At 40.0% G+C, this 25655-nt stretch overlaps 1 protein-coding gene across 1 annotated transcript; it reads left to right on the top strand.

The window, feature by feature from the left end:
* Nucleotides 1-3206: 3206 nt before the first annotated feature.
* Nucleotides 3207-9031, top strand: AlaRS (alanine--tRNA ligase, cytoplasmic). Its single transcript, XM_053796129.2, has 2 exons — nt 3207-3337; nt 5241-9031. Exon 2 carries the CDS (start codon nt 5246-5248, stop codon nt 8855-8857), a length of 3612 nt encoding a protein of 1203 aa, XP_053652104.2. The 5' UTR covers nt 3207-3337; nt 5241-5245; the 3' UTR covers nt 8858-9031.
* Nucleotides 9032-25655: the final 16624 nt, after the last annotated feature.

The following is a 25655-nucleotide window of genomic DNA, read 5'->3' as shown; positions in this document are numbered from 1 at the left end:
ACAGATTAACTCGGTGGCACTCGATGTATGCACAAGGCTTATTCCTCTAAGAAAAAGGAGGAGTAGATGTAAAATAGAAAGAGACAGGCGCTCCCTTTACAGGCGACGGAAAAGAATAACAGAGCGGCTAAAAGAGGTCAATATATCTGAAATGCGCAGGGAGACACTGGTCAGAGAAATAGCAAGCATCGAACTTAAGCTAAAAGAATCCTTTAGGAGTCAGGAATCGCGGGAAGAACTAAAAGCCATAAATGAAATCGAAAGAAACCCAAAGTATTTCTTCTCCTATGCCAAATCAAAATCGAGAACAACGTCCAGTATTGGGCCCCTACTTAAACAAGATGGGTCCTACACAGATGACAGCAAGGAAATGAGTGAGCTACTTAAGTCCCAATATGACTCAGTTTTTAGCAAGCCGCTAACCAGACTGAGAGTCGAAGATCAAAATGAATTTTTTATGAGAGAGCCACAAAATTTGATTAACACAAGCCTATCCGATGTTATCCTGACGCCAAATGACTTCGAACAGGCGATAAATGACATGCCCATGCACTCTGCCCCAGGGCCAGACTCATGGAACTCTGTGTTCATCAAGAACTGCAAGAAGCCCCTATCACGAGCCTTTTCCATCCTATGGAGAGGGAGCATGGACACGGGGGTCGTCCCTCAGTTACTAAAAACAACAGACATAGCCCCACTCCACAAAGGGGGCAGTAAAGCAACAGCAAAGAACTACAGACCAATAGCACTAACATCCCATATCATAAAAATCTTTGAAAGGGTCCTAAGAAGCAAGATCACCACCCATCTAGAAACCCATCAGTTACACAACCCAGGGCAACATGGGTTTAGAACAGGTCGCTCCTGTCTGTCTCAACTACTGGATCACTACGACAAGGTCCTAAATGCACTAGAAGACAAAAAGAATGCAGATGTAATATATACAGACTTTGCAAAAGCCTTCGACAAGTGTGACCATGGCGTAATAGCGCACAAAATGCGCGCTAAAGGAATAACAGGAAAAGTCGGTCGATGGATCTATAATTTCCTCACTAACAGAACACAGAGAGTAGTCGTCAACAGAGTAAAGTCCGAGGCAGCTACGGTGAAAAGCTCTGTTCCACAAGGCACAGTACTAGCTCCCATCTTGTTCCTCATCCTCATATCCGACATAGACAAGGATGTCAGCCACAGCACCGTGTCTTCCTTTGCAGATGACACCCGAATCTGCATGACAGTGTCTTCCATTGCAGACACTGCAAGGCTCCAGGCGGACATCAACCAAATCTTTCAGTGGGCTGCAGAAAACAATATGAAGTTCAACGATGAGAAATTTCAATTACTCAGATATGGTAAACATGAGGAAATTAAATCTTCATCAGAGTACAAAACAAATTCTGGCCACAAAATAGAGCGAAACACCAACGTCAAAGACCTGGGAGTGATTATGTCGGAGGATCTCACCTTCAAGGACCATAACATTGTATCAATCGCATCTGCTAGAAAAATGACAGGATGGATAATGAGAACCTTCAAAACTAGGGAGGCCAAGCCCATGATGACACTCTTCAGGTCACTTGTTCTATCTAGGCTGGAATATTGCTGCACTCTAACAGCACCTTTCAAGGCAGGTGAAATTGCCGACCTAGAAAATGTACAGAGAACTTTCACGGCGCGCATAACGGAGATAAAACACCTCAATTACTGGGAGCGCTTGAGGTTTCTAAACCTGTATTCCCTGGAACGCAGGAGGGAGAGATACATGATTATATACACCTGGAAAATCCTAGAGGGACTAGTACCGAACTTGCACACGAAAATCACTCACTACGAAAGCAAAAGACTTGGCAGACGATGCACCATCCCCCCAATGAAAAGCAGGGGTGTCACTAGCACGTTAAGAGACCATACAATAAGTGTCAGGGGCCCGAGACTGTTCAACTGCCTCCCAGCACACACAAGGGGGATTACCAACAGACCCCTGGCAGTCTTCAAGCTGGCACTGGACAAGCACCTAAAGTCGGTTCCTGACCAGCCGGGCTGTGGCTCGTACGTTGGTTTACGTGCAGCCAGCAGTAACAGCCTGGTTGATCAGGCTCTGATCCACCAGGAGGCCTGGTCACAGACCGGGCCGCGGGGGCGTTGGCCCCCGGAACTCTCTCCAGGTAAACTCCAGGTAAACATACTGTGTAATGAATATATGTATATATTTGCTGCATCCCAGCAGGTAGGCACAATATACAATAATCTACTTGATTATACCTCTGTATTTACCTGTCTATACTAATTTTTCATTTTATTTATTGTGCGCACACGTCGTCGCGCGTCCCTGACGTAAGAGGCCCCAAGTATTACGTCAACCAGAGGCAGTGACGTCAGGATCCCCAGCTATCCGGATTCCCACTAAAAATCTTGCATTATCCTCTAATTAATTAATTACATTTTACAGCATGCATGCATAAGGTTTAAAAAAAATAGAATTTGGATTTTTTGTTAATTGTGAATTCACCTTTGAGGAGTTGGATTATTATTATAATCAAGGGGGAAGCACTAAACCCGTAGGATTATACAGCGCCTATGGGGGGATGGAAGGCATTCAGGCTTAATTCAGGGAACTGGAGCACAGATCCAATTCCCTAGATCAAGAGCCCCTCACCAGCGTCAAGGATGAGGAGTTGGAATAAACATGAGTTGGAATAAACATGAATTTGGATCGAGTAAAATAGATCGACTGAATTCGTAAAATTAAATGATGTAATTATGAAATTCATGTGTAAGTATACGCTTTTATATGCATATTTAGTTTTCATTACTTTCTATATATTTGCCATGAGTGGCTTGAGAATATATATATATATATATATATATATATATATATATATATATATATATATATATATTATATATATATATATATATATATATATATATATATATATATATATATATATATATATATATATATATATATATATATATATATATATATATATATATATATATATATATATATATATATATATATATATATATATATATATATATATATATATATATATATATATATATATATATATATATATATATATATATATATATATATATATATATATATAGTTAGTTTCAAATAAGATATATAACAAAAATAACCGTGAGCATTAATTACTACGATTTACAGATGAATAAAGCTTTGGAAAAGTGTATACACCGGACACATGTGTTTAGTGTTTACAGAACAACACACATTGGTGTGTAACCGACCAGCGGCAGCTGAGGCGAGGCGGCTCTGCTCTTCCTCTTCACCATATTTAACCTCAAAACCCACGAAATAATTACGGTTCGTCTTCATTATTAGGATGTAAGACTATTGAAGTTACCAGGGAAGTGTGTGTTAGTCTCTCTCTAGGTTATTTTGAGAGGATAAAGGTGGAATCTGTTGTGGAAATTAGTCACATTTTGCGAGAGTGAATCTTCAAGATGATGATGATGATGATGGTAAGATTTAGAAGGTGATGATGGTAAGTTTTAGAAGATAAAGATGATGATTTAGAAGATAAAGATGATCAATCAGTCAGTCAAGATGATGTTGAAGAAGAAAGACGAATTAGGATGACAGTAAAAAAGAAAAGGAAGAATGATGATTTAATGCAGATTTCTGAAATTGAGTATTTTTACCACAAGATTTTTTTGTCCTACGGGTTTAGTGCTCCCCCATGATTATAATAATACTACCATAAGATTTTAAGCATTCTCTGTCCGCCAGTTGCTTCAGAAATATCCAGATTTTAGTTAGCATTTCCAGGGACTCCAATGGAAATAATTTACTTGTTTTTCGGTTTATTTTAGGTAATTTAAACATGTTACTATGTATGATAATTGTGCTTGTGTATACCTAAATTTATTTCATATTTATGCACTTATAAAATTGTTCACAACCAGTGTCCCCAATATCTTATTGCCAGTTTTGTGAAGGCTGGGAACCAATGCAATTATAGAACCAAGGGAAGGGAGAAGAACTTTGCAGTATATAGAGTCAGTGGTCAGGCTTGAAAGGCATTTTTCTACATAGTAATTAAAGAGTGGAATAGACTGCCTGCACAGGTCAAAGCTTGTCATAGCTTGAACCAGTTCAAGAAGAGAGCCAAAATGTACCTTATGAATAAGGCTACAGAGAGGGAGGAGAGTGACTTCTTGTATGAAAATAACTAAGTTTACCTCTCCCCTAGTATATCTTCTTTTATTGTAACTCCTTACCTGTTTAATGATTGCAAGGACTCCAATGGAAATAAGTCACTCTGTCTGACTTTTTTGGGTTATCCTAGGTTCTCTACACATATGTTGTTATGTATGATAATTTATGTAACTGTATTTGTGTATACCTGAATAAACTTACTTATTTTTGCCATCATATTTCTTCCAATAATTATTATAGCTAAAATTGTCAATACAGATTTAATGTACTGTATAGGGTTTTGTTACTTAAAATTATTATTGCACTTAATAGACTTACCCTCAGAAAACTTATATTAACGTTGACATTCGACTAAAGTTTTAACGATGTATAATGGCAAATTGATTTAAGTTGTAGTTTTAATGTGCCCAAAATACTCAGCCTATCAATGGGATTTTCAAAAAGTATGAAATAATTGTAATGTAATTTTGTAACAATTATACATGTGCAGTATGTTTACTTTACATGAATTTGCTCTTGCAGTTCAATCATTGTAGAAGCTTTTCAAAACTAGAAATTGAAAAAAAATGTGAAATATATTCTTCATAACAAGAGTTTTCTTCAGACTTTGGTTTATTTTATCTTTTATAAACTATATCTCTACAGTTTTTTATGTCTCATTCGTAAGAAATAACTCCCAGAATAAAAAGTGATTTGTTCCCGTGAAAGTCATTGAGCCAGAAAAATATTAGATAATTGAATCTATTTGCTGGCTGACCCTTTGTATAAACACTGGACAAATGACTCAGTTTGCTGGTTACTTATCAGTATAAATGCTGTATGTTGGTTGCTTTTCAGAATAAATGTTGGATAAATGAATTTGTTAGCTGGTTGCCCACTAATAAAAGCAGATAATTGAAACACAAATACTGAAGCCTGCAAATTTGTATGGGTGACTGTACTGAATATTGTCCACTTAAATTATTTTTATGTATACTTTTCATTAATTGCCTCTATGTGTATAGAGTTATTACCATAATAGATATTAATTGTCTTAATTTATTCACAGGCAAAATGAAGTGTGCAGAAGTCAGGCAGATGTTCTTTGACTACTTCCAGAAGCAGCATAACCACACCTATCAACACAGCTCTCCGACTATTCCTCACGATGACCCCACTCTGCTTTTTGCTAATGCTGGCATGAACCAGTTTAAGCCCATTTTTATAGGCAGTGTAGATCCCAGCAGTGACATGGCCAATCTAGTACGTGCTGTTAACTCTCAGAAATGCATCCGTGCTGGTGGAAAACATAATGATCTTGATGATGTTGGTAAGGATGTGTATCACCACACTTTCTTTGAGATGTTAGGCAACTGGTCTTTTGGGGACTATTTCAAGAAAGAGGTATGTGCTTGGGCCTGGGATCTTCTTGTTAACTGGTACAAGTTACCTAAAGAGCATTTGTATGTTACCTATTTTGGGGGTGACAAAGAACAGGGCCTTGAGCCAGACTTAGAGTGTAAGCAGATCTGGATTGACTTGGGTATACCAGAGGATCGTGTATTACCAGGAAATATGAAAGACAACTTTTGGGAAATGGGTGAAACTGGGCCCTGTGGTCCTTGCTCTGAGATTCACTTCGATCGTATTGGTGGACGTCATGTAGCTCACCTTGTTAATATGGATGACCCAGATGTTTTGGAGATATGGAATCTTGTATTTATGCAGTACAATAGGGAAACAAATGGTTCTCTGAAACCTTTGCCAAAAAAGCATATTGATTGTGGCATGGGTCTAGAACGCCTGGTGTCAATACTTCAAAACAAGAGGTCTAATTATGACACTGATGTTTTTGTACCAATCTTTGAAGCCATCCAAAAGTCATCAGGTAGTAGGCCATACTCTGGTAGAGTTGGTAAGGATGATGTTGATGGAATTGATATGGCTTATAGGGTTTTAGCTGATCATATACGAACATTGACAATAGCATTATCTGATGGTGGCATGCCAGACAATACAGGAAGAGGTTATGTCCTGCGCCGCATTTTGAGGAGGGGTATCCGTTATGCCTCAGAGAAAATAGGAATGAAACCTGGAATGTTTGCCAGTCTGGTTGATGTGGTAGTAGAATTATTAAAAGATGCTTTTCCAGAGGTATCAAAAGACCCAGAGTACATTAAAGATGTAATAAACGAAGAAGAATTACAATTTTTGAAAACTCTAGACAGAGGGCAGAAAATGTTTGGGCGTACAATAAGAAAACTAGATGGGGCTCAGGTGGTACCAGGTGATGTAGCATGGAGACTTTATGATACATACGGATTCCCAGTTGATTTGACCCAGTTAATGGCTGAAGAGAATGGTCTGACCGTTGATATGGTGAACTTTGAAGAAAATAAAAAAGAGGCTCAGGAAAAGTCAAGAGGGGAGAATAAGGACAAGGATAATTCATTCAGGTTAGATGTTCATGCTATTGAAGATCTTAAGAACAGGGAAGTACCTTTCACAGATGATAGTGTTAAATTTACGTACAGTGCTGGGGATTCACCAGAGTCAAGTTATGAGTTCCAGCCTTGCAGTGGAAAAGTTATTGCTATTAGGTCCAATAACCAGTTTGTAGACAAAGTTGCATCTGGAAATAGATGTGGCATTATTCTTGACAAGACAAATTTCTATGCAGAAAGTGGCGGTCAGATGTCTGATGAAGGGTTCATGGTTAAGATGAATGATGAAGAGACAGAATTTAAGGTTGAATCTGTGGAAGTGAAAGGTGGCTTTGTTTGCCATATTGGTGTGGTGGAAGGTACAATAAGTGTTGGTGATGACATGAATCTGACTTTTGATTGGGAACGCAGGAAGCACCTTATGAATAATCACACAGGTACTCACATTCTCAATTATGCTCTTCGGCAAGTGCTTTCTTCAGAGGCAGATCAAAGAGGGTCCTTGGTGGCACCTGATAGACTTCGATTTGATTTTACAAATAAATGTGCCATGACTGTAGACCAAGTGAGGAAGACTGAAGAAATTGCCAGAGAAATGGTTAGAGAAAATAAAAAGGTGTATGCCAAAACTGCACCACTGTCTGTGGCAAAGAACATTCAGGGTCTTCGTGCAGTGTTTGGCGAGGTGTACCCAGACCCCGTTAGAGTAGTTTCTGTGGGTATCCCAGTTGAAACCTTAGAGGCTGATCCACATAGTCCAGCTGGAAGTATTACCAGCATTGAATTTTGTGGTGGAACTCACCTCCTTCAAACTGGACATGTAAGAGATTTTGTTATTGTCAGTGAGGAAGCTATTGCTAAAGGAATCAGAAGAATTGTTGCCATTACAGGTCCAGAGGCTATTAAAGCTTTAAACAAAGCTTCACACCTAGAGAATGAAGTCAATAAGTTGAAGAAAAGGATAGAAGGAAATAATCTTTCGTTCAGAGAAGTTGTTCGGCTTCTTACAGATGTGTTAAATGACATTAATCACGCTCATATACAGCACTGGAAGAAGGAAGAATTGCGGAAGGCAGTTGAAGCCATTAAGAAAGTTCAAGGAGATGCTGATAGGGCACAAAAAACTGCTGCATCTAAGGAAGCCATCCAGATTACGAAGAATTTGTTGGCAGCAAACTCAAACATTCCATATTTAGTGACCGAAATAAAAGCATTTGCTCAAAATAAGGTGGTTAATGATGCCTTAAAGGAAGTAAAGAATGGGCCTCCAGCGCTCTTTATCAGTGCTGATGAAGACGCTAATAAGATTCTTGCTATGGCATCTGTACCACAAGATATAGTTGCTAAAGGCCTAAAAGCTGATGAATGGGTTAGAAATTTGATAACACTCTTGAATGGCAAAGGTGGTGGTAAACCAGAGTCTGCTCAGGTGAGTGGCACCAATGTTAATGCCCTGAAAGAAGCATTGGCTCTTTCTGAAAAATTTGCTCAAGAAAAATTGGGTGTTGGAACTGTGGTCCTAGCTGCCCCACAGCCAACTACTAATGATGTAAGCCAACCAAAGGAAGTTAAGAGAGAAAAAATTGAACAGCAAATTATACAAAAAGTAACTCCTCAGGTCTCTAAAAATGGAATTGTGCTTCATACGTATGCTAACAATGTCCGTGCATTTCCAGCACTGATAGCTGCTAAATTTTCTGGGAAGGAGGTCACAGTTTCTTCAAATTTCAAGGCAGGGGTAACAAATGTTTCAGAGGAATATATTTCTCGATTTGGCTCAAGTATAGTGCCTGGCTTACAAACTCCAGATGGGCCCCTAAGTGGAAGTATAGCTCCTGCCTGGTACCTTGCATCTGAACAACTTAGAGGTTCTAATGCAGTTGACCAAGGGCAAATATTAAGTTGGATGTCATCAGCTGACTCTCTCCTGTTACCAGTTGTGTGTTCTGGGATGGTGCCATCTCAGGCTAAGTCCAAGAAGGGAAGTAATGCAGGTGATGCTTATGGAGCTGCTATGAAGGAGATGCAGAAACTTAATGTTTATCTTCGGGATCATACCTTTCTGGTTGGAGAGAGACTGTCGCTTGCTGATATAAGTGTCTTTGCATCATTGATACCAGCTTTCCAAAATGGATTTGATGGTGCTTCTCGGAAGAAGATGCCTTGTCTAACTCGTTGGTTCAACACTGTTCTACACCAACCTCAGGTTGCTCAGGTAACTGGAGTACTAAACTTGAAATAACCTATATAATAGCATAGCTGTTAACTAAAGGTTTTCCCGTTATTAAATTCCTACATTTGGTATGTTTTATCTTGTACTAAATGGTGTACTGAATCATGTCATTACGATTTTGTGAGTCAAGTCAAAGCTATGTTGGGAACATGCAAAAAAAAAAAAAAAAAAAGGCAGCAACTTCTGTGTTGTTTGTTCATATTATCAGTAAAACTTCTTATCTAGAAAATGCAGAGAAGTTGTTTGCCTTCTTTCAGACTACTGACATCAAATTTGTTGACATCCAGCATTTCAATTATAATCTGCTGATGAACTCTATTAGTTCTTGATTAAACGGTTAAAGGAGCGGACCAGTAAGCCAGTGGAAGGCCTTGGTCAGATGACCAAAAGCTCCAATGGCGGGTCATCATCTGACTAAGACCCGCCTTGGGAAACACTTGTCCTGTTTCCTGATGAACCTTACCTAACCTAAATGGTTACTACGACTAATTTTATCTTGGAGAGATTGGTGCTCTTGTTCTTTCTTAACATTAGTAATACTATAGACTTTCTGGTAAGCAGGTGCATAAAGCATTACGAATAGCAAAATAATAATTTATTTAAACAATACATTGCTATATCAAATAATCTCTTACTCTCAAGGTGATGTTTAAGTGATTGTACATTAATTTATAAAAGAAAATGTGTTCATAACTTTCTAGGTGGTATGATGGGTTAGTGATGAAATTGGGAAAGCTTATAACTGAAGTTTTAGTGATGTGTGTTATATCGGCCCAGCCTCCTAATCAAAATCAGTTTTTTTTTTTTTACTATATGCTTTGAATGTTCTTATCACCTTCATGTATTATGGCATTTATTGGCATCATGGTACATTATACTTAGATTGTCACTTAAAAAAGTAACTAACCTAACTTAGCTAAGTATTGTAACACGAGAGATTTGCTTAAAACTGTATGGTGGAAATAGATTTAGGTTTTCGGAGGGTGGGTTGAGTATAGTATATGATGCCATTAAAAGTGTAAAAACATTTAGGATTGTCTTAAGATTGATCTCCAGTTTGTGGGTTAGCTGTCAACATCATTCATCTTTTTTATCTGGTTTTAAAAACCCCTTTTAGAAAACATACTGTAACTTGCTTGGGACAATAGATGTGCAATGTAATCAGGGAAAGGTTGTACAGTAATTCAGGTTTCAGTAATGTTTGGTGTATACTATGGCATTAAAAATGTAAAAACTTTTTTTTTTTTTTACCCAGTTTTAAAAGTCCCTCTTGTGTACATATTTGTAATGTTCTGAGAAGCCGTTAATGTTGTTGAGAGTAATGTTATAAAGTTTAGTTTATTAGTTAATATTATTGGTAAAAAATGTGAAAAGGATAAAATTTGTTACAAAATGGTAATATTTCTTACCATAATGTTTACTACACCAGTAACTTAAATAGTACAGTGGACCCTCGACCAACGATGGAATCGTATAACGTTAAATCCGACTAGCGATACATTTTAACGCAAAAATTTTGCCTCGACTAGTGCTAAAAAACTTGACCAACGCTGAGCGCGCCTCACTTGTCCCGTGGGTGCCAGTGTTTACAAGCCAGCTACTGCGGTCCATTCCAAACATACAATCGGAACATTTCATACCACAGCGTTTTTAGTGACTGTACCAGCAAAATAAGTCACCATGGGCCCCAAGAAAGCTTCTAGTGCCAACCCTGTGGTAAAAAGGGTGAGAATTAGTATGGAAATTAAGAAAGGGTTTGGGGTTATCCCTGAGATGCCTATGCCAGTTGTGGAATCCATTGTGCCTATTTCAAAGATTAAGGAAATGTGTGCAAAGTGGGTTGAACTGCAAACCTTTATGGATGAAAATCACCCTAACACAGCTATTGCAAGCCGTGCTGGTGACTATTACAATGACAATGTTATGGCCCATTTTAGACAAATCTTAAAGGAACGGGAGGTACAGAGCTCTATGGACAGATATGTTGTGCAACAGAGGTCAAGTGACTCTCAAGCTGGTCCTAGTGGCATTAACCCTTTCAGGGTCCAAGGCCCAAATCTGGAGTCACGCACCAGTGTCCAAGAATTTAAAAAAAAAAAATTTGTTATTTTTTCTTATGAAATCGTAGAGAATCTTTCTGTGAAGGTAATAAAACAAAAAGTACGAAATTTGGTGGAAAATTGAAGTAATTATGCTCACGAATTTTGATGTGTGAGCGATATTTACGAATCGGCGATTTTGCCGACTTTGACTCCCATTTTAGGCCAATTACATTATTCCAATCAACCAAATTCTTAGCTATTTCACTAGTATTACTTCTATTCTATCGATTGAGCACAAGAAATCGCCAAGTCAACTGTTTCAACTACAAAATAAAGTGATCGGAAATTGTTAATTTGGCCAATTTAACACAAAGTTCAAAATATTCCAATTTCAAAATAGGGTCCAGAATGAACAATGTAGGCATTCCTGGCACTAAACTAACATTTCCTCTGTTCATTAGTTATGTTTTGAGGCTTTACAAATAAATTCCATTTTGATTTTTTATTCACATAATGAATTTTTATTCACACCAAAAAATAGAAGATTTACTCTTATGCAATACTGTAATAATTGTATAAATATCATCACCATATTTGTGAATGTATATTAGACCCACCAGCTGACGTGTATTAGATGTGTGAGGTCGTTTGTTTACTCTTGAATATCGGCAAAAATTTAACATTTTCGCTACTTTGAGCTCAGTTTCAAGCCATTTCCAATGCTAAAACTAATCAAAATCATCTCTATTTCTGTAATATGTCTTCCATTCTATCAAATGAGACCAAGAAATCGCAAATACAACTATAAAAAACATACGTAAAAACACTGCAAAGTTGCTGTTTTAATCGAAAAATCATGATTTCATTTTTTTTCTCTCATTATACACAGTGTGCTGCAGGATCTGTTTTATGTGGTGCACACATACCACATAGATGTATTCTCTCATATCTAGGCCCAAATGTACCACTCACAGTTTATCAGAGTGAGCTGAGCTCATGGCGTAGATCTACGGTTTGGACCCTGAACGTAAAGCCGTAGATCTACGGGACGGACCCTGAAAGGGTTAAAAGACGAAGGGAAGTAACCCCGGAAAAGCACTTGCTACCTCAAGTCCTAATGGAAGGGGATTTCCCTTCTAAACACTAACACCATCCACACTCTCCCTTCCTCCCATCCCATCAATCATCACCAGATATTCAATAAAGGTAAGTGTCATGTAATTATACATGTCTTCTTCAGTTTGTGTGTATTAAAATTAATATTTCATGTGGTAAAATTTTTTTTTTCAATACAGTGGACCCCCGCATAGCGACCTTAATCCGTGCAAGAGGGCTGGCTGTTATGCGAAATGTTCGCTATGCGAATGAATTTTCCCCATAAGAAATAATGGAAATAAAATTAATCCGTGCAAGACACCCAAAAGTATGAAAAAAAATTTTTTTTACCACAAAAAAATGTTAATTTTAGTACACACAAACTGAAAAAGGCATGCACAATTACATGACACTTACTTTTATTGAAGATCTGGTGATGATTGATGGGATGGGAGGAGGGGAGAGAGAGTGTTAGTGTTTAGAAGGGGAATCCCCTTCCATTAGGACTTGAGGTAGCAAGTCCTTTTCTGGGGTTACTTCTTTTAATGCCACTAGGACCAGCTTCAGAGTCACTGGACTTCTTTCGCACAACATATCTGTCCATAGTGGCCTGTACCTCTCGTTCCTTTATGATTTGTCTAAAGTGGTTCACAACAGTGTCATTGTAACAGTCACCAGCACGGCTTGCAATAGCTGTGTGAGGGTGATTTTCATCAAAAAAGGTTTGCACTTCAAGCCATTTTGCACACATTTCCTTAATCTTTGAAGTAGGCAATTCCTTCAATTTCTCTCTCCCCTCCTTCGAACCAGTTTCCCCAGGTCTGGCCTCTTGCTCTTGAAGTTGATCTATCAGCTCATCAGTGGTTAGTTCTTCATTGTCCTCCTCCACCAACTCTTCCACATCATCCCCACTAACCTCCAACCCCAAGGACTTCCCCAATTCCACAATTGATTCCTCAACTGGTATACTCCTCTCAGGGTTAGCCTCAAACCCTTCAAAATCCCTTTTGTCTACACATTCTGGCCACAGTTTCTTCCAAGCAGAGTTCAAGGTTCTCTTAGTCACTCCCTCCCAAGCCTTACCTATAAGGTTTACACAATTGAGGATATTAAAGTGATCCTTCCAAAACTCTAAAAGAGTCAATCGAGTGTCTGTGGTCACTTCAAAGCACTTTTGAAACAGAGCTTTTGTGTACAGTTTCTTGAAGTTGGAAATGACCTGCTGGTCCATGGGCTGCAGGAGAGGAGAGGAGTGGTATTAGGAGGCAAAAACTTCACCTTAATGAAGCTCATGTCCCCATAAAGTCGCTCTGCCACGTCTGTAGGATGACCAGGGGCATTGTCTAACACCAGGAGGCACTTAAGGTCTAATTTCTTTTCAGTTAGGTAATCTTTCACATTGGGGGCAAATGCATGGTGTAACCAGTTATAGAAAAATTCCCTAGTGACCCATGCCTTACTGTTTGCCCTCCACAGCACACACAAATTATCCTTGAGGACATTCTTTTGCCTGAACACTCTGGGAGTTTCAGAGTGATACACTAATAAAGGCTTAACTTTGCAATCACCACTAGCATTGGCACACATCAACAAAGTAAGCCTGTCTTTCATAGGCTTATGTCCTGGGAGTGCCTTTTCCTCCTGAGTAATGTAGGTCCTGCTTGGCATTTTCTTCCAGAACAGGCCTGTTTCATCACAATTAAACACTTGTTCAGGTTTCAGTCCTTCAGTTTCTATGTACTCCTTGAATTCATGCACATATTTTTCAGCCGCTTTGTGGTCCGAACTGGCAGCCTCACCATGCCGTATCACACTATGGATGCCACTACGCTTCTTAAATCTCTCAAACCAACCTTTGCTGGCCTTAAATTCACTCACATCATCACTAGTTGCAGGCATTTTTTTAATTAAATCGTCATGCAACTTCCTAGCCTTTTCACATATGATCGCTTGAGAGACGCTATCTCCTGCTAGCTGTTTTTCATTTATCCACACCAATAAGAGTCTCTCAACATCTTCCATCACTTGCGATCTTTGTTTCGAAAACACAGTTAAACCTTTGGCAACAACAGCTTCCTTGATTGCCGTTTTCTTGCCCACAATAGAAGAGATGGTTGATTTTGGTTTCTTGTACAACCTGACCAGGTCGGTGATACGTACTCCACTTTCATACTTATCAATGATCTCTTTCTTTATTTCAATAGGAATCCTAACCCTTATTGCTGTAGGGTTGGAACTAGAAGCTTTCTTGGGGCCCATGGTCACTTATTTTCCAGAAACAGCACCGAAAACACTGTAATAATACGAAATATTCCGAGTGTATGCTTGAATGTTACCGCGGAGGCTGGCTGGTAAACAATGGCACGGGCGGCACATGTGAGGCTGGCTGAGGGCGCACATTGGACGCGTCTCGGACGAAGGCCGCTGAGCGGGTTTTTGTCCACTATGCGGGGCAAAATTTTAGCGAACAAAGCGTCCGCTATGCGGATTGTCCGCTATGCAAGGCGTCCGCTATGCGGGGGTCCACTGTACTTTGGGGTGTCGGGAACGGATTAATTTGATTTCCATTATTTCTTATGGGGAAAATTAACTCGACTAACGATAATTTCGACTAACAATGAGCTCTCAGGAATGGATTAATATTGTTGGTTGAGGGTCCACTGTATGTCTGTTCAGCAAAATCTATCATTGCTCCATGAAAGGGTTAAATACAGTAGTCTTTTTGCCACAGTGAATGGGCTGTTAATCTGAGGAAATGGACCTTTTCTCCTCTTCATCCAATTAAGTTTGAAATACCCTTCTCCTCTTGATCTTATTAATGGGGATAATTCTCCTTTTCTGAAATAGAACTCCTAGACAGAAGAAAAAGAAATGGCTCTTAGCCCTCGTTTGATAGTTCTGGGGTGGTGGGATCACTCCACCTGATTATTATTATAATCAGATAAAGCGCTAAACCGACAAGGGTCATGTAGCGACTCATCTGATGAATAATGGTTCATCATGAGGTGTCGGGTAACCCTCCAGTGAGGCCTTTGTTCTTCTAGCAGGACTGATGATGGTGTTACTAGATTTCTTGTGAATCTGGCAGTGGCAATTCAACCACCATTGTTAGTTGAAAGATGATTGCGTAGTTCATACTATAGTTAAACCCTTTCAGGGTCCATCCTGTAGATCTACAGCTTCATGTTGTGTCCTAACTGTAGATCTACGCCAAAATTCTAGCGCTGTCAAATTTAGCGCAAAAACGCTCATAGGCCTACATGTGAGAGAACGGGTCTGCGTGGTGGGTGTGCGCCATGAACAAAAAATCTAGGCGCCCGCATAGCATTGTGGGAATGCCGGCTCAGTTACCCTTGTTCACCATGCCTCGTCGCAAGGCAGCTCTCACTCCAAGGAAAATTGGGACTCTCCTGTTCCTATCTGATAGTTCTGACAGTGATGGAAGTGGAAATGAAGACGAATTCTTTGGCTTTGATCAGTTAGTGATCAAAAGGAATGACCAGGACATCGATAATAGTGCAGAAAACCCTGACGATCCTCAACCTTCTACCTCTGGTGTGGGCACTCGTCAGTCACGGTCGGTTGTACCTCAGTGCAAGAGAAAACTATAATTTTCACGTGGCCAGGCCTCTGACTTCAGTAATGATGATGATAGTGACGTGGATTGTGATTTTATTGCTCTTGATGGTCATTTGAGTAGTGATAGTGAGGAATCATATTCACCAGTGAAGCGTTGGTATGTACGCCGCCGCATGCGCTCGGGTAATGTACCCTATGCTGTGCCCAGGGGACGGAGTACAGTGGACCCTCGCCTAACGATGGCATCGCATAACATTAAATCCGTCTAGCGATACATTTTAACGCAAAAATTTTGCCTCGCCTAGCGCTAAAAAACTCTCTCAATGCGATTCGTCCGAGACGCGTCCATGTGCTGCCTGAGCCAGCCTCACTTGTTCCGCGGGTGGCAGTGTTTACAAGCCAGCCTCCGCGGTCACATCCAAGCATACAATCGGAACATTTCGTATTATCACAGCGTTTTTAGTGATTTCACCTGCAAAATAAGTGACCATGGGCCCCAAGAAAGCTTCTAGTGCCAATCCTACAGGAATAAGGGTGAGAATTACTATGGATATGAAGAAAGAGATCATTGCTAAGTATGAAAGTGGAGTGCGTGTCTCCGAGGTGGCCAGGTTGTACACAAAACCCCAATCAATCATTGCTACTATTGTGGGCAAGAAAACGGCAATCAAGGAAGCTGTTCTTGCCAAAGGTGCAACTTTGTTTTCAAAACAGAGATCGCAAGTGATAGAAGATGTTGAGAGGCTGTTATTGGTGTGGATAAACGAAAAACAGACAGCAGGAGATAACATCTCTCAAGCGATCATATGTGAAAAGGCTAGGAAGTTGCATGAGGATTTAATTAGAAAAATGCCTGCAACTAGTGGTGATGTGAGTGAATTTAAGGCCAGCAAAGGTTGGTTTGAGAGATTTAAGAAGCGTAGTGGCATACATAGTGTAATAAGGCATGGTGAGGCTGCCAGTTCAGACCGCAAAGCAGCTGAAAAATATGTGCATGAATTCAAGGAGTACATAGACAGTGAAGGACTGAAACCTGAACAAGTGTTTAATTGTGACGAAACAGGCCTGTTTTGGAAGAAAATGCCAAGCAGGACCTACATTACTGAGGAGGAAAAGGCACTCCCAGGACATAAGCCTGTGAAAGACAGGCTTACTCTGTTGATGTGTGTCAATGCTAGTGGTGATTGCAAAGTGAAGCCTTTATTGGTGTATCACTCTGAAACTCCCAGAGCGTTCAGGCAAAAGAATATCCTCAAGGCTAATTTGTGTGTGCTGTGGAGGGCAAACAGTAAGGCATGGGTTACCAGGGACTTTTTCTATGACTGGTTACACCATGCATTTGCCCCCACTGTGAAAAATTACCTAATTGAAAAGAAATTAGACCTTAAGTGCCTCCTGGTATTAGAGAATGCTCCTGGTCATCCTTCAGACGTGGCAGAGCGACTTTCTGCAGACATGAGCTTCATTAAGATCAAGTTTTTGCCTCCTAATACCACTCCTCTCCTGCAGCCTATGGACCAGCAGGTCATTCCAAACTTCAAAAAACTGTACACAAAAGCTCTGTTTGAAAGGTGCTTTGTAGTGACCTCAGAAACTCAATTGACTCTCTTAGAGTTTTGGAGAGATCACTTTAATATCCTCAATTGTGTAAACCTTATAGGTAAGGCTTGGGAGGAAGTGACTAAGAGGACCTTGAACTCTGCTTGGAAGAAACTGTGGCCAGAATGTGTAGACCAAAGGGATTTAGAAGGATTTGAGGCTAACCCTGAGAAGCGTATGCCAGTTGAGGAATCAATTGTGGCATTGGGGAAGTCCTTGGGGTTGGAGGTTAGTGGGGAGGATGTGGAAGAGTTGGTGGAGGAGGACGAGGACAATGAAGAACTAACCACTGATGAGCTGCTAGATCATCTTCAACAGCAAGAGGCCACACCTGAGGAAACTGCTTCAGAGGAGGGGAGAGAGAAATTGAAGAAGTTGCCTACTTCAAAGATTAAGGAAATATATGCAAAGTGGCTTGAAGTGCAAACCTTTATGGATGAAAATCACCCTCACACAGCTATTGCAAGCCGTGCTGGTGACTATTACACTGACAATGTTGTGAAACACTTCAGGAAAGTCATAAAGGAACGAGAGGCACAGGCCTCTATGGACAGATATGTTGTGCAACAGAAGTCCAGTGACTCTCAAGCTGGTCCTAGTGGCATTAAAAGAAGAAGGGAAGTAACCCTGGAAAAGGACTTGACACCTCAAGTCCTAATGGAAGGGGATTCCCCTTCTAAACACTAACACCATCCACTCTCTCCCCTCCTCCCATCCCATCAGTCATCACCAGATCTTCAATAAAGGTAAGTGTCATGTAACTGTGCATGTCTTCTTCAGTCTGTGTGTATTAAAATTAATATTTCATATGGTAAAAAATTTTTTTTTCATACTTTTGGGTGTCTTGCACGAATTAATTTGATTTCCATTATTTCTTATGGGGAAAATTAATTCGCCTAACGATAATTTCGCCTAACATTGAGCTCTCAGGAACGGAATAATAGCGTTAGGCGAGGGTCCACTGTACATCCCGGAGTACATCCCGTTGCCCTACACCAGGTATAGATAGTGATAGTCAGGATGATGTGGCTACACTTGGCATGGATAGACCACAGGCATCAGTAGATGGTGGTAGTGGTGATGGTAGTGCCACGGCCATGCGTGACTCACCAGCCCAGGCTGGGACCCACGCTGCTGACTCCTCAGTTCAAGGACAAAGCAGAGCGTCAGCCACCAGCCCACCACAACCACAACTACCCGCACAACCAGCCTATGATGTCCAGTATCCACCAGCAAACCGTATCTGGGATTGGCAGCAAAATCCCAATTTTGTTCCCAAGCCCCACCTCTTTGATGACTCTGAAAGTGGAATTCTACCAACTTGTCCCCTTGGAAACACTGTAAATGAACTGGAATTCTTTGAATTATTCTTTGACCAGCCATTGATGGAAACTAAGTATTTTGAGTACACCATGGCAAATACGATCATATCACCACAGTCAAGGCTACACCGGTGGAAAGAGATGACTGTTGCAGAAATGTATTTGCTTTTTGCAACAATAATGCTTATGCCTCATGTCTATAAGCATAATATAAAAACATACTGGTCCACAGATCGGCTAATTTCTACCCCGGTCTTCAGTGAAATCATACCAGTGAACAGGTTTATCTTACTGTTACGTATGTTGCACTTCTCTGACAAAACCAGGCCTGACAGAAGTGACAGGTTATACAAGATTAGAAATGTTTTTATGTATCTCAAACAAAAGTTCAGCATATACTTTTATCCATTCAAGAATCTTGTAATTGACGAATCTTTGATTTTGTTCAAAGGTAGGCTGTCATTCAAGCAGTATATACCGAGCAAGAGGAAACGCTTTGGTATAAAACTGTTTGTACTCTGTGACTGTGACAGTGGCCTGGTATTGGATATTGTTGTATACACGGGAAGTAAAACATTGAAAGATACCAAGATGTTATTGGGTATCTCAGGTATCTTGGTAAGGGGCATACATTATATACCGATAACTGGTACACAAGCCCGTTACTCAGCGATTTCTTGCGAGTGAACAAGACAGATGTGTGTGGCACAGTGCGTTCTAATCATAAACATATGCCCAGGCTCAGCGCAGGTGCTCGTGATGACGTGCAGGTGTTTACTGCCAGTGACTTCATGGCATTATGGTGGCATGACAAACGAGATGTCACATTGTTGACAACCATTCACCGTAATGAAATGCAAGACAGTGGCAAAGTTGATTGAGTGACTAATGAACGTATTCGAAAACCCGTGACAGTGATTGATTATACACAAAACATGCGCTTGGTTGACAAATGATTGGCTTTGTTGATTGTGTTTGTAAAAGTTACAAGTGGTACATGAAACTTTTCTTCCATCTCAGGGACATTTCAATGCTCAATGCATATAATATGTACCAAATGAAGACTGGCAACAGACCACTGTATGGTGAATTTTGTTTGCCTGTTGTCAGACAACTCATAATGAAGTACCAGGTAACAAAACCTACTATACAACAAGGTCCTCGAACTCCTCAGGATATACCCAAGCGTTTGAGGAGGGAAGGTGATCATTTCATAATACAGCTTCCTTCAACTCGGAAGAAATTTGCTCAGAAGAGATGCATCGTCTGTGCACAAACAAAACGACGGCAAAGACACTCGGTTTATGTGTGAGGAATGTAAGGTACCTCTGTGCATCGTGCCTTGTTTCAAGGAGTTCCACAAGCTCCAGCAGTTCTAAAACCATGTCCAGTGATTGTAAATATATGATAGAACATTAGTATTATACTACAAGATTTGTGCATGTTTATTGTAATAAACAACAGTGGTAAACAATGATATGATAATAACTTTAGTGCAGTTATTGTGTTCAATACAGTGAGTTAATAGATATAAATTATATACAGTATTGGTCTCTCAGGCCCCAAATGTTAGTAGGAAAAGAAAAAAATTGGAAAAGAAAAAAACTACAAAAACTGCTAAATAAAGTAATGTGCGTATGTGGAATTCGTCGATGTTGCCACCACCAGGTCATTTTGGACAAACTTCTCGGTAAGTACTGATCAGAATTTTTTTTTTGTCTTATTACCTTCACAAAAATATGCTCTTTAATTCTGTAAGAAAATTTTTTTTTTTTAACCCTTTGACTGTCGCGGCCGTATATATACGTCTTACGAGGTACCGTGTTTGACGTATATATACTCGTAAATTCTAGCGGCTTCAAATCAAGCAGGAGAAAGCTGGTAGGCCCACATGTGAGAGAATGGGTCTGTGTGGTCAGTGTGCACCATATAAAAAAAATCCTGGAGCACGCAGTGCATAATGAGAAAAAAAAAACTCCGACTTTTTTTTTTAATTAAAATGCCGACTTTGTGGGCTATTTTCGTATAGTATTTATGGTTGTACAGTGGACCCTCGACCAGCGATGGCATCAATTAACGATAAATCTGACTAGCGATACATTTCATCGCAAAAATTTTGCCTCGATTAGCGCTAAAAAACTCGACCAACACTATTCCTTCCGTCTGAGACGCGTCCACTTCTGGCCAGTGTTTACAAGCCAGCCAGCCACCGCGGTCGCTTCCAAGCATACAATCGGAACATTTCATATTATCACAGCCTTTTTAGTGATTGCACCTGCAAAATAAGTCACCATGGGCCCCAAGAAAGCTTCTAGTGCCAACCCTACAGCAAAAAGGGTGAGAATTACTATGGATATGAAGAAAGAGATCATTGCTAAGTATGAAAGTGGAGTGCATGTCTCCGAGCTGGCCAGGCTGTACACAAAACCCCAATCAACCATCGCTACTATTGTGGCCAAGAAAACGGCAATCAAGGAAGCTGTTCTTGCCAAAGGTGCAACTATGTTTTTGAAACTGAGATCGCAAGTGATAGAAGATGTTGAGAGACTGTTATTGGTATGGATAAACGAAAAACAGACAGCAGAAGATAGCATCTCTCAAGTGATCATATGTGAAAAGGCTAGGAAGTTGCATGACGATTTAATTAGAAAAATGCCAGCAATTAGTGGTGATGTGAGTGAATTTAAGGCCAGCAAAGGTTGGGTTGAGAGATTTAAGAATCGTAGTGGCATACATAGTGTGATAAGGCATGGTGAGGCTGCCAGTTTGGACCAAAAAGCAGCTGAAAAATATGTGCAGGAATTCAAGGAGTACATAGACAGTGAAGGACTGAAACCTGAACAAGTGTTTAATGGTGACACTGACAATGTTGTGAAACACGTTAGGAATGTCATAAAGGAACGTGAGGTACAGGCCTCTATGGGCAGATAAGTTGTGTGACAGAGGTCCAGTGACTCTCAAGCTGGTCCTAGTGGCATTAAAAGAAGGGAAGTAACCCCGAAAAAGGACTTGCCACCTCAAGTCCTAATGGAAGGGGATTCCCCTTCTAAACACTAACACCATCAACACACTCCCCTCTTCCCTTCCCATCAGTCATCACCAGATCTTCAATAAAGGTAAGTGTCATGTAATTGTGCATGTCTTCAGTTTGTGTGTATTAAAATTAATATTTCATGTGTTAAATTTTTTTTTTTTCAATACTTTTGGGTGTCTTGCACAGATTAATTTGATTTCCATTATTTCTTATGGGGAAAATTAACTTGACTAACTATTATTTTGACTAACGATGAGCTCTCAGGAACGGATTAATAGCGTTAGTCGAGGGTCCACTGTATTCTCGTTTTCTTGGTCTCATTTGATAGAATGGAAAACATATTATAGAAATAGAGGTGATTTTGATTGATTTTACTATAAAAAGAACCTAGGAATGGAGCTCAAAGTAGGGGAAATGTTTGATTTTTGCCAATGTTCAAAAGTAAACAAATGATGCCATTGTCCAATAAATGTCCAACTAGCCATTCTAATATGCAGTCATGAATGGGTTGATGTTATTTATACAATTATTACAGTATTGCAGTAGTCTGCATAATAGTAAGTCTTCTATTTTTTGTTTGAATAAAAATTCAAAATAGAAAGCAAGAGTAATATCAGAGGGGCCTGGAGACATGACTCATGAGCCAAGAAAATGTTATTTTAGAGCCAGGAATGTCTGCATTGTTCATTCTGGACCTTATTTTGAAATTGTCATATTTTTTAGTTTTCGTGAAATTGGCCAAATTGCAAATTTCTGACCACATTATTAGGTAGTTGAAATTGGTAAATGGGCAGTTTCTTGTACTCAATCGATAGAAAAAATGGAGTTCTAAAGAAATAGCTATGAGTTTGGGCGACTGGAACAATGGAATTAGCCGAAGAGGGCTCAAAGTGGGCGAAATTGCCGATTTGTAAAAAGCACCGAGGTCGCTAACTTCGCGAGAGCATAATTCCGTCAGTTTTCCATCAAATTTCATTTTTTTGGTGTCATTACAATCGGGAAAAGATTCTCTATCATTTCATAAGAAAAAAATAATTTTTTTTTTAAATTTTGCGACACCAGGAGACACCTCAGGATTGGGGGTTGCAACAGTCAAAGGGTTAAATTTCTTGGACACTGGAGCACCACTTCAGATTTTGGCCTTGGACCCTGAAGGGGTTAAACAGGCAGCTTTTTCCAAACCATGCTCAATTAATTCTGGAAATGCCATCCAGGTTTTGTATACTAGGTACGTTAAGAGGTGGTTTCCAGGGAACAGAATTATCTGTTGCGGCAGCACTGTATGACCCTTGTAGGTTTAGCATTTAGCACTTAGTTCTGATTGTAATAACGCCTTCCTGTGGCAGTGAAACTGACTAGTTCATGGTAGGTAGGATTTTTCGCTTATTTTTTGGGGCTGCTCCATTTCTTTTAACACATGATAAATTGTTTAAACAGTTATTGGAGGACAGATGGGCTAATGAGAGCATAGGCAATGGGGTCGAAGAGGTATGGGGTAGGTTTAAAAATATAGTGTTAGTGTTCAGCAGAAGTTTGTGGTTACAGGAAAGTGGGTGCGGGAGGGAAGAGGAGCGATTGGTGGAATGATGTAAAGAGAGTAGTAAGGGAGAAAAAGTTAGCATACGAGAAGTTTTTACAAAGTAGAAGTGATGCAAGGAGGGAAGAGTATATGGAGAAAAAGAGAGAGGTTAAGAGAGTGGTGAAGCAATGTAATGAGAGTGGGTGAGATGTTATCAACAAATTTTGTTGAAAATAAGAAAAAGTTTTCGAGTGAGATTAACAAGTTGAGGAAGCCTAGAGAACAAATGGATTTGTCAGTTAAAAATAGGAGAGGAGAGTTATTAAATGGAGAGTTAGAGATATTGGGAAGATGGAGGGAATATTTTGAGGAATTAAATGTTGATGAAGATAGGGAACCTGTGATTTCATGTATAGGGCAAGTGAGGAATAACATCTTGTAGGAGTGAGGAAGTCAGTTGTGAGTGTGGGGGAAGTTCGTGAGGCAGTAGGTAAAATGAAAGGGGGTAAGGCAGCCGGGATTGATGGGATAAAGATAGAAATGTTAAGAGCAGGTGGGGATATAGTTTTGGAGTGGTTGGTGCTATTATTTAATAAATGTATGGAAGAGGGTAAGGTACCTAGGGATTGGCAGAGAGCATGCATAGTTCCTTTGTATAAAGGCAAAGGGGGCATAAGAGAGTGCAAAAAAATTATAGGGGGATAAGTCTGTTGAGTATACCTGGTAAAGTGTATGGTAGAGTTATTATTGAAAGAATTAAGAATAAGACGGAGAATAGGATAGCAGATGAACAAGGAGGCTTTAGGAAAGGTAGGGGGTGTGTGGACCAGGTGTTTACAGTGAAACATAAGTGAACAGTATTTAGATAAGGCTAAAGAGGTTTTTGTGGCATTTATGGATTTGGAAAAGACGCGTGACAGGGTGGATAGGGGGGCAATGTGGCAGGTGTATGGCATAGGAAGTAGGTTACTGAAAGCAGTGAAGAGTTTTTATGAGGATAGTGAGGCTCAAGTTAGAGTATGTAGGAAAGAGGGAGATTATTTCCCAGTATAAGTAGGCCTTAGACAGGGATGTGTGATGTCACCGTGGTTGTTTAACCCTTAAACGTTCAAATCCGTAGTGCTCCAAAAGTAGATCTACTTTTTTTTTTACATAATTTCAAATATAACAAAAAATAAAATGTATTTGTTTTTTACACATTTTCAAATGCCAAAAAAAAAAAAAAAACATTATTTTACATACTTTCAAATGTTGAAAAAACGTATACATACGTTTGGACCGTTTAAAGGGTAATATATATTCATAGGTGGGGGTAGTAAGAGAAGTAAATGCGAGGGTCTTGGCAAGAGGCATGGAGTTAAAGAATCACACAAAGTGGGAGTTGTCACAGTTGCTCTTTGCTGATGACACTGTGCTCTTGGGAGATTCTGAAGAGAAGTGGCAGAGGTTGGTGGATGAATTTGGTAGGGTATGTAAAAGAAGAAAATTAAAAGTGAATACAGGAAAGAGTAAGGTTATGAGGATAAATATTAGGTGTTGAAAGATTGGAGGGAGAGAGTATGGAGGAGGTGAATGTATTCAGATATTTGGACGTGTCAGTGGATGGGTCTATGAAAGATGAGGGGAAAAGGGTGAGTTGTGCACTTAGGAGTCTGTGGAGACAAAGAACTTTGTCCTTGGAGGCAAAGAGGGGAATGTACGAGAGTATAGTTTTACCAACGCTCTTATATGGGTGTGAAGCATGGGTGATGAATGTTGCAGCGAGAAGGCTGGAGATAGGTCTGAGGGCAATGTATGGTGTGAATGTAATGCAGAGAATTCGTAGTTTGGAAGTTAGGAGGAAGTGCGGGATTGCCAAAACTGTTGTCCAGAGGGCTGAGAAAGGGTTGTTGAGGTGGTTCGGACATGTAGAGAATGGAGCGAAACAGAATGACTTCAAGAGTGTATCAGTCTGAAGTGGAAGGAAGGCGGGATAGGGGTCGGCCTAGGAAAGGTTGGAGGGAGGGGGTAAAGGAGGTTTTGTGTACAAGGGGCTTGGACTTCCAGCGGGCATGCGTGAGCGTGTTTGATAGGAGTGAATGGAGACAAATGGTTTTTAATACTTGACGTGCTGTTGGAGTGTGAGCAAAGTAACATTTATTTAGGGATTCAGGGAAACCGGCAGGCCGGACTCGAGTCCTGGAGATGGGAAATACAGTGCCTGCACTCTGAAGGAGGGGCATTAATGTTGCAGTTTAAAAACTAGTGCAAAGCACCCTTCTGGCAAGACAATGATGGTGAAAGGTTTTCTTTTTTGGGCCACCCTGCCTTGGTGGGAATCGTCCAGTGTGCTAATAAAAATTGTTTTATTCTTCTGGATCCCAAATAACTGCTGCACTCACTTAAGACCCCTGTAGAACCTAGAATCACTTTTGGACAATAACTTTATTAGTACTGGCATTCTACTTCTTTCCACTGATCCCAAAATTATCTCGACTCTAGGACCAGCTTCACCCATAATGCAATGATAATTCACAGATCGTATGTGTGCCAAAGGGCAGTGGCTCAAAGCCACTAGTGAAGTGATGACACTGGTATAACACATACTAATTGTACGCTAAGAGGAAGAGTGACTGGA

Source organism: Cherax quadricarinatus, chromosome 83 (genome assembly GCF_038502225.1).
Source record: "Cherax quadricarinatus isolate ZL_2023a chromosome 83, ASM3850222v1, whole genome shotgun sequence".
Taxonomy (NCBI): domain Eukaryota; kingdom Metazoa; phylum Arthropoda; class Malacostraca; order Decapoda; family Parastacidae; genus Cherax; species Cherax quadricarinatus.
Note: the sequence above shows the minus strand (reverse complement) of the source record. Positions and strands in the feature narration are given on the sequence as shown.

What these genes read in the sequence shown, in the direction of transcription:
- AlaRS (XM_053796129.2), top strand. Translation starts at nt 5,246, where the DNA reads ATGAAGTGTGCAGAAGTCAGGCAGATGTTCTTTGACTACTTCCAGAAG.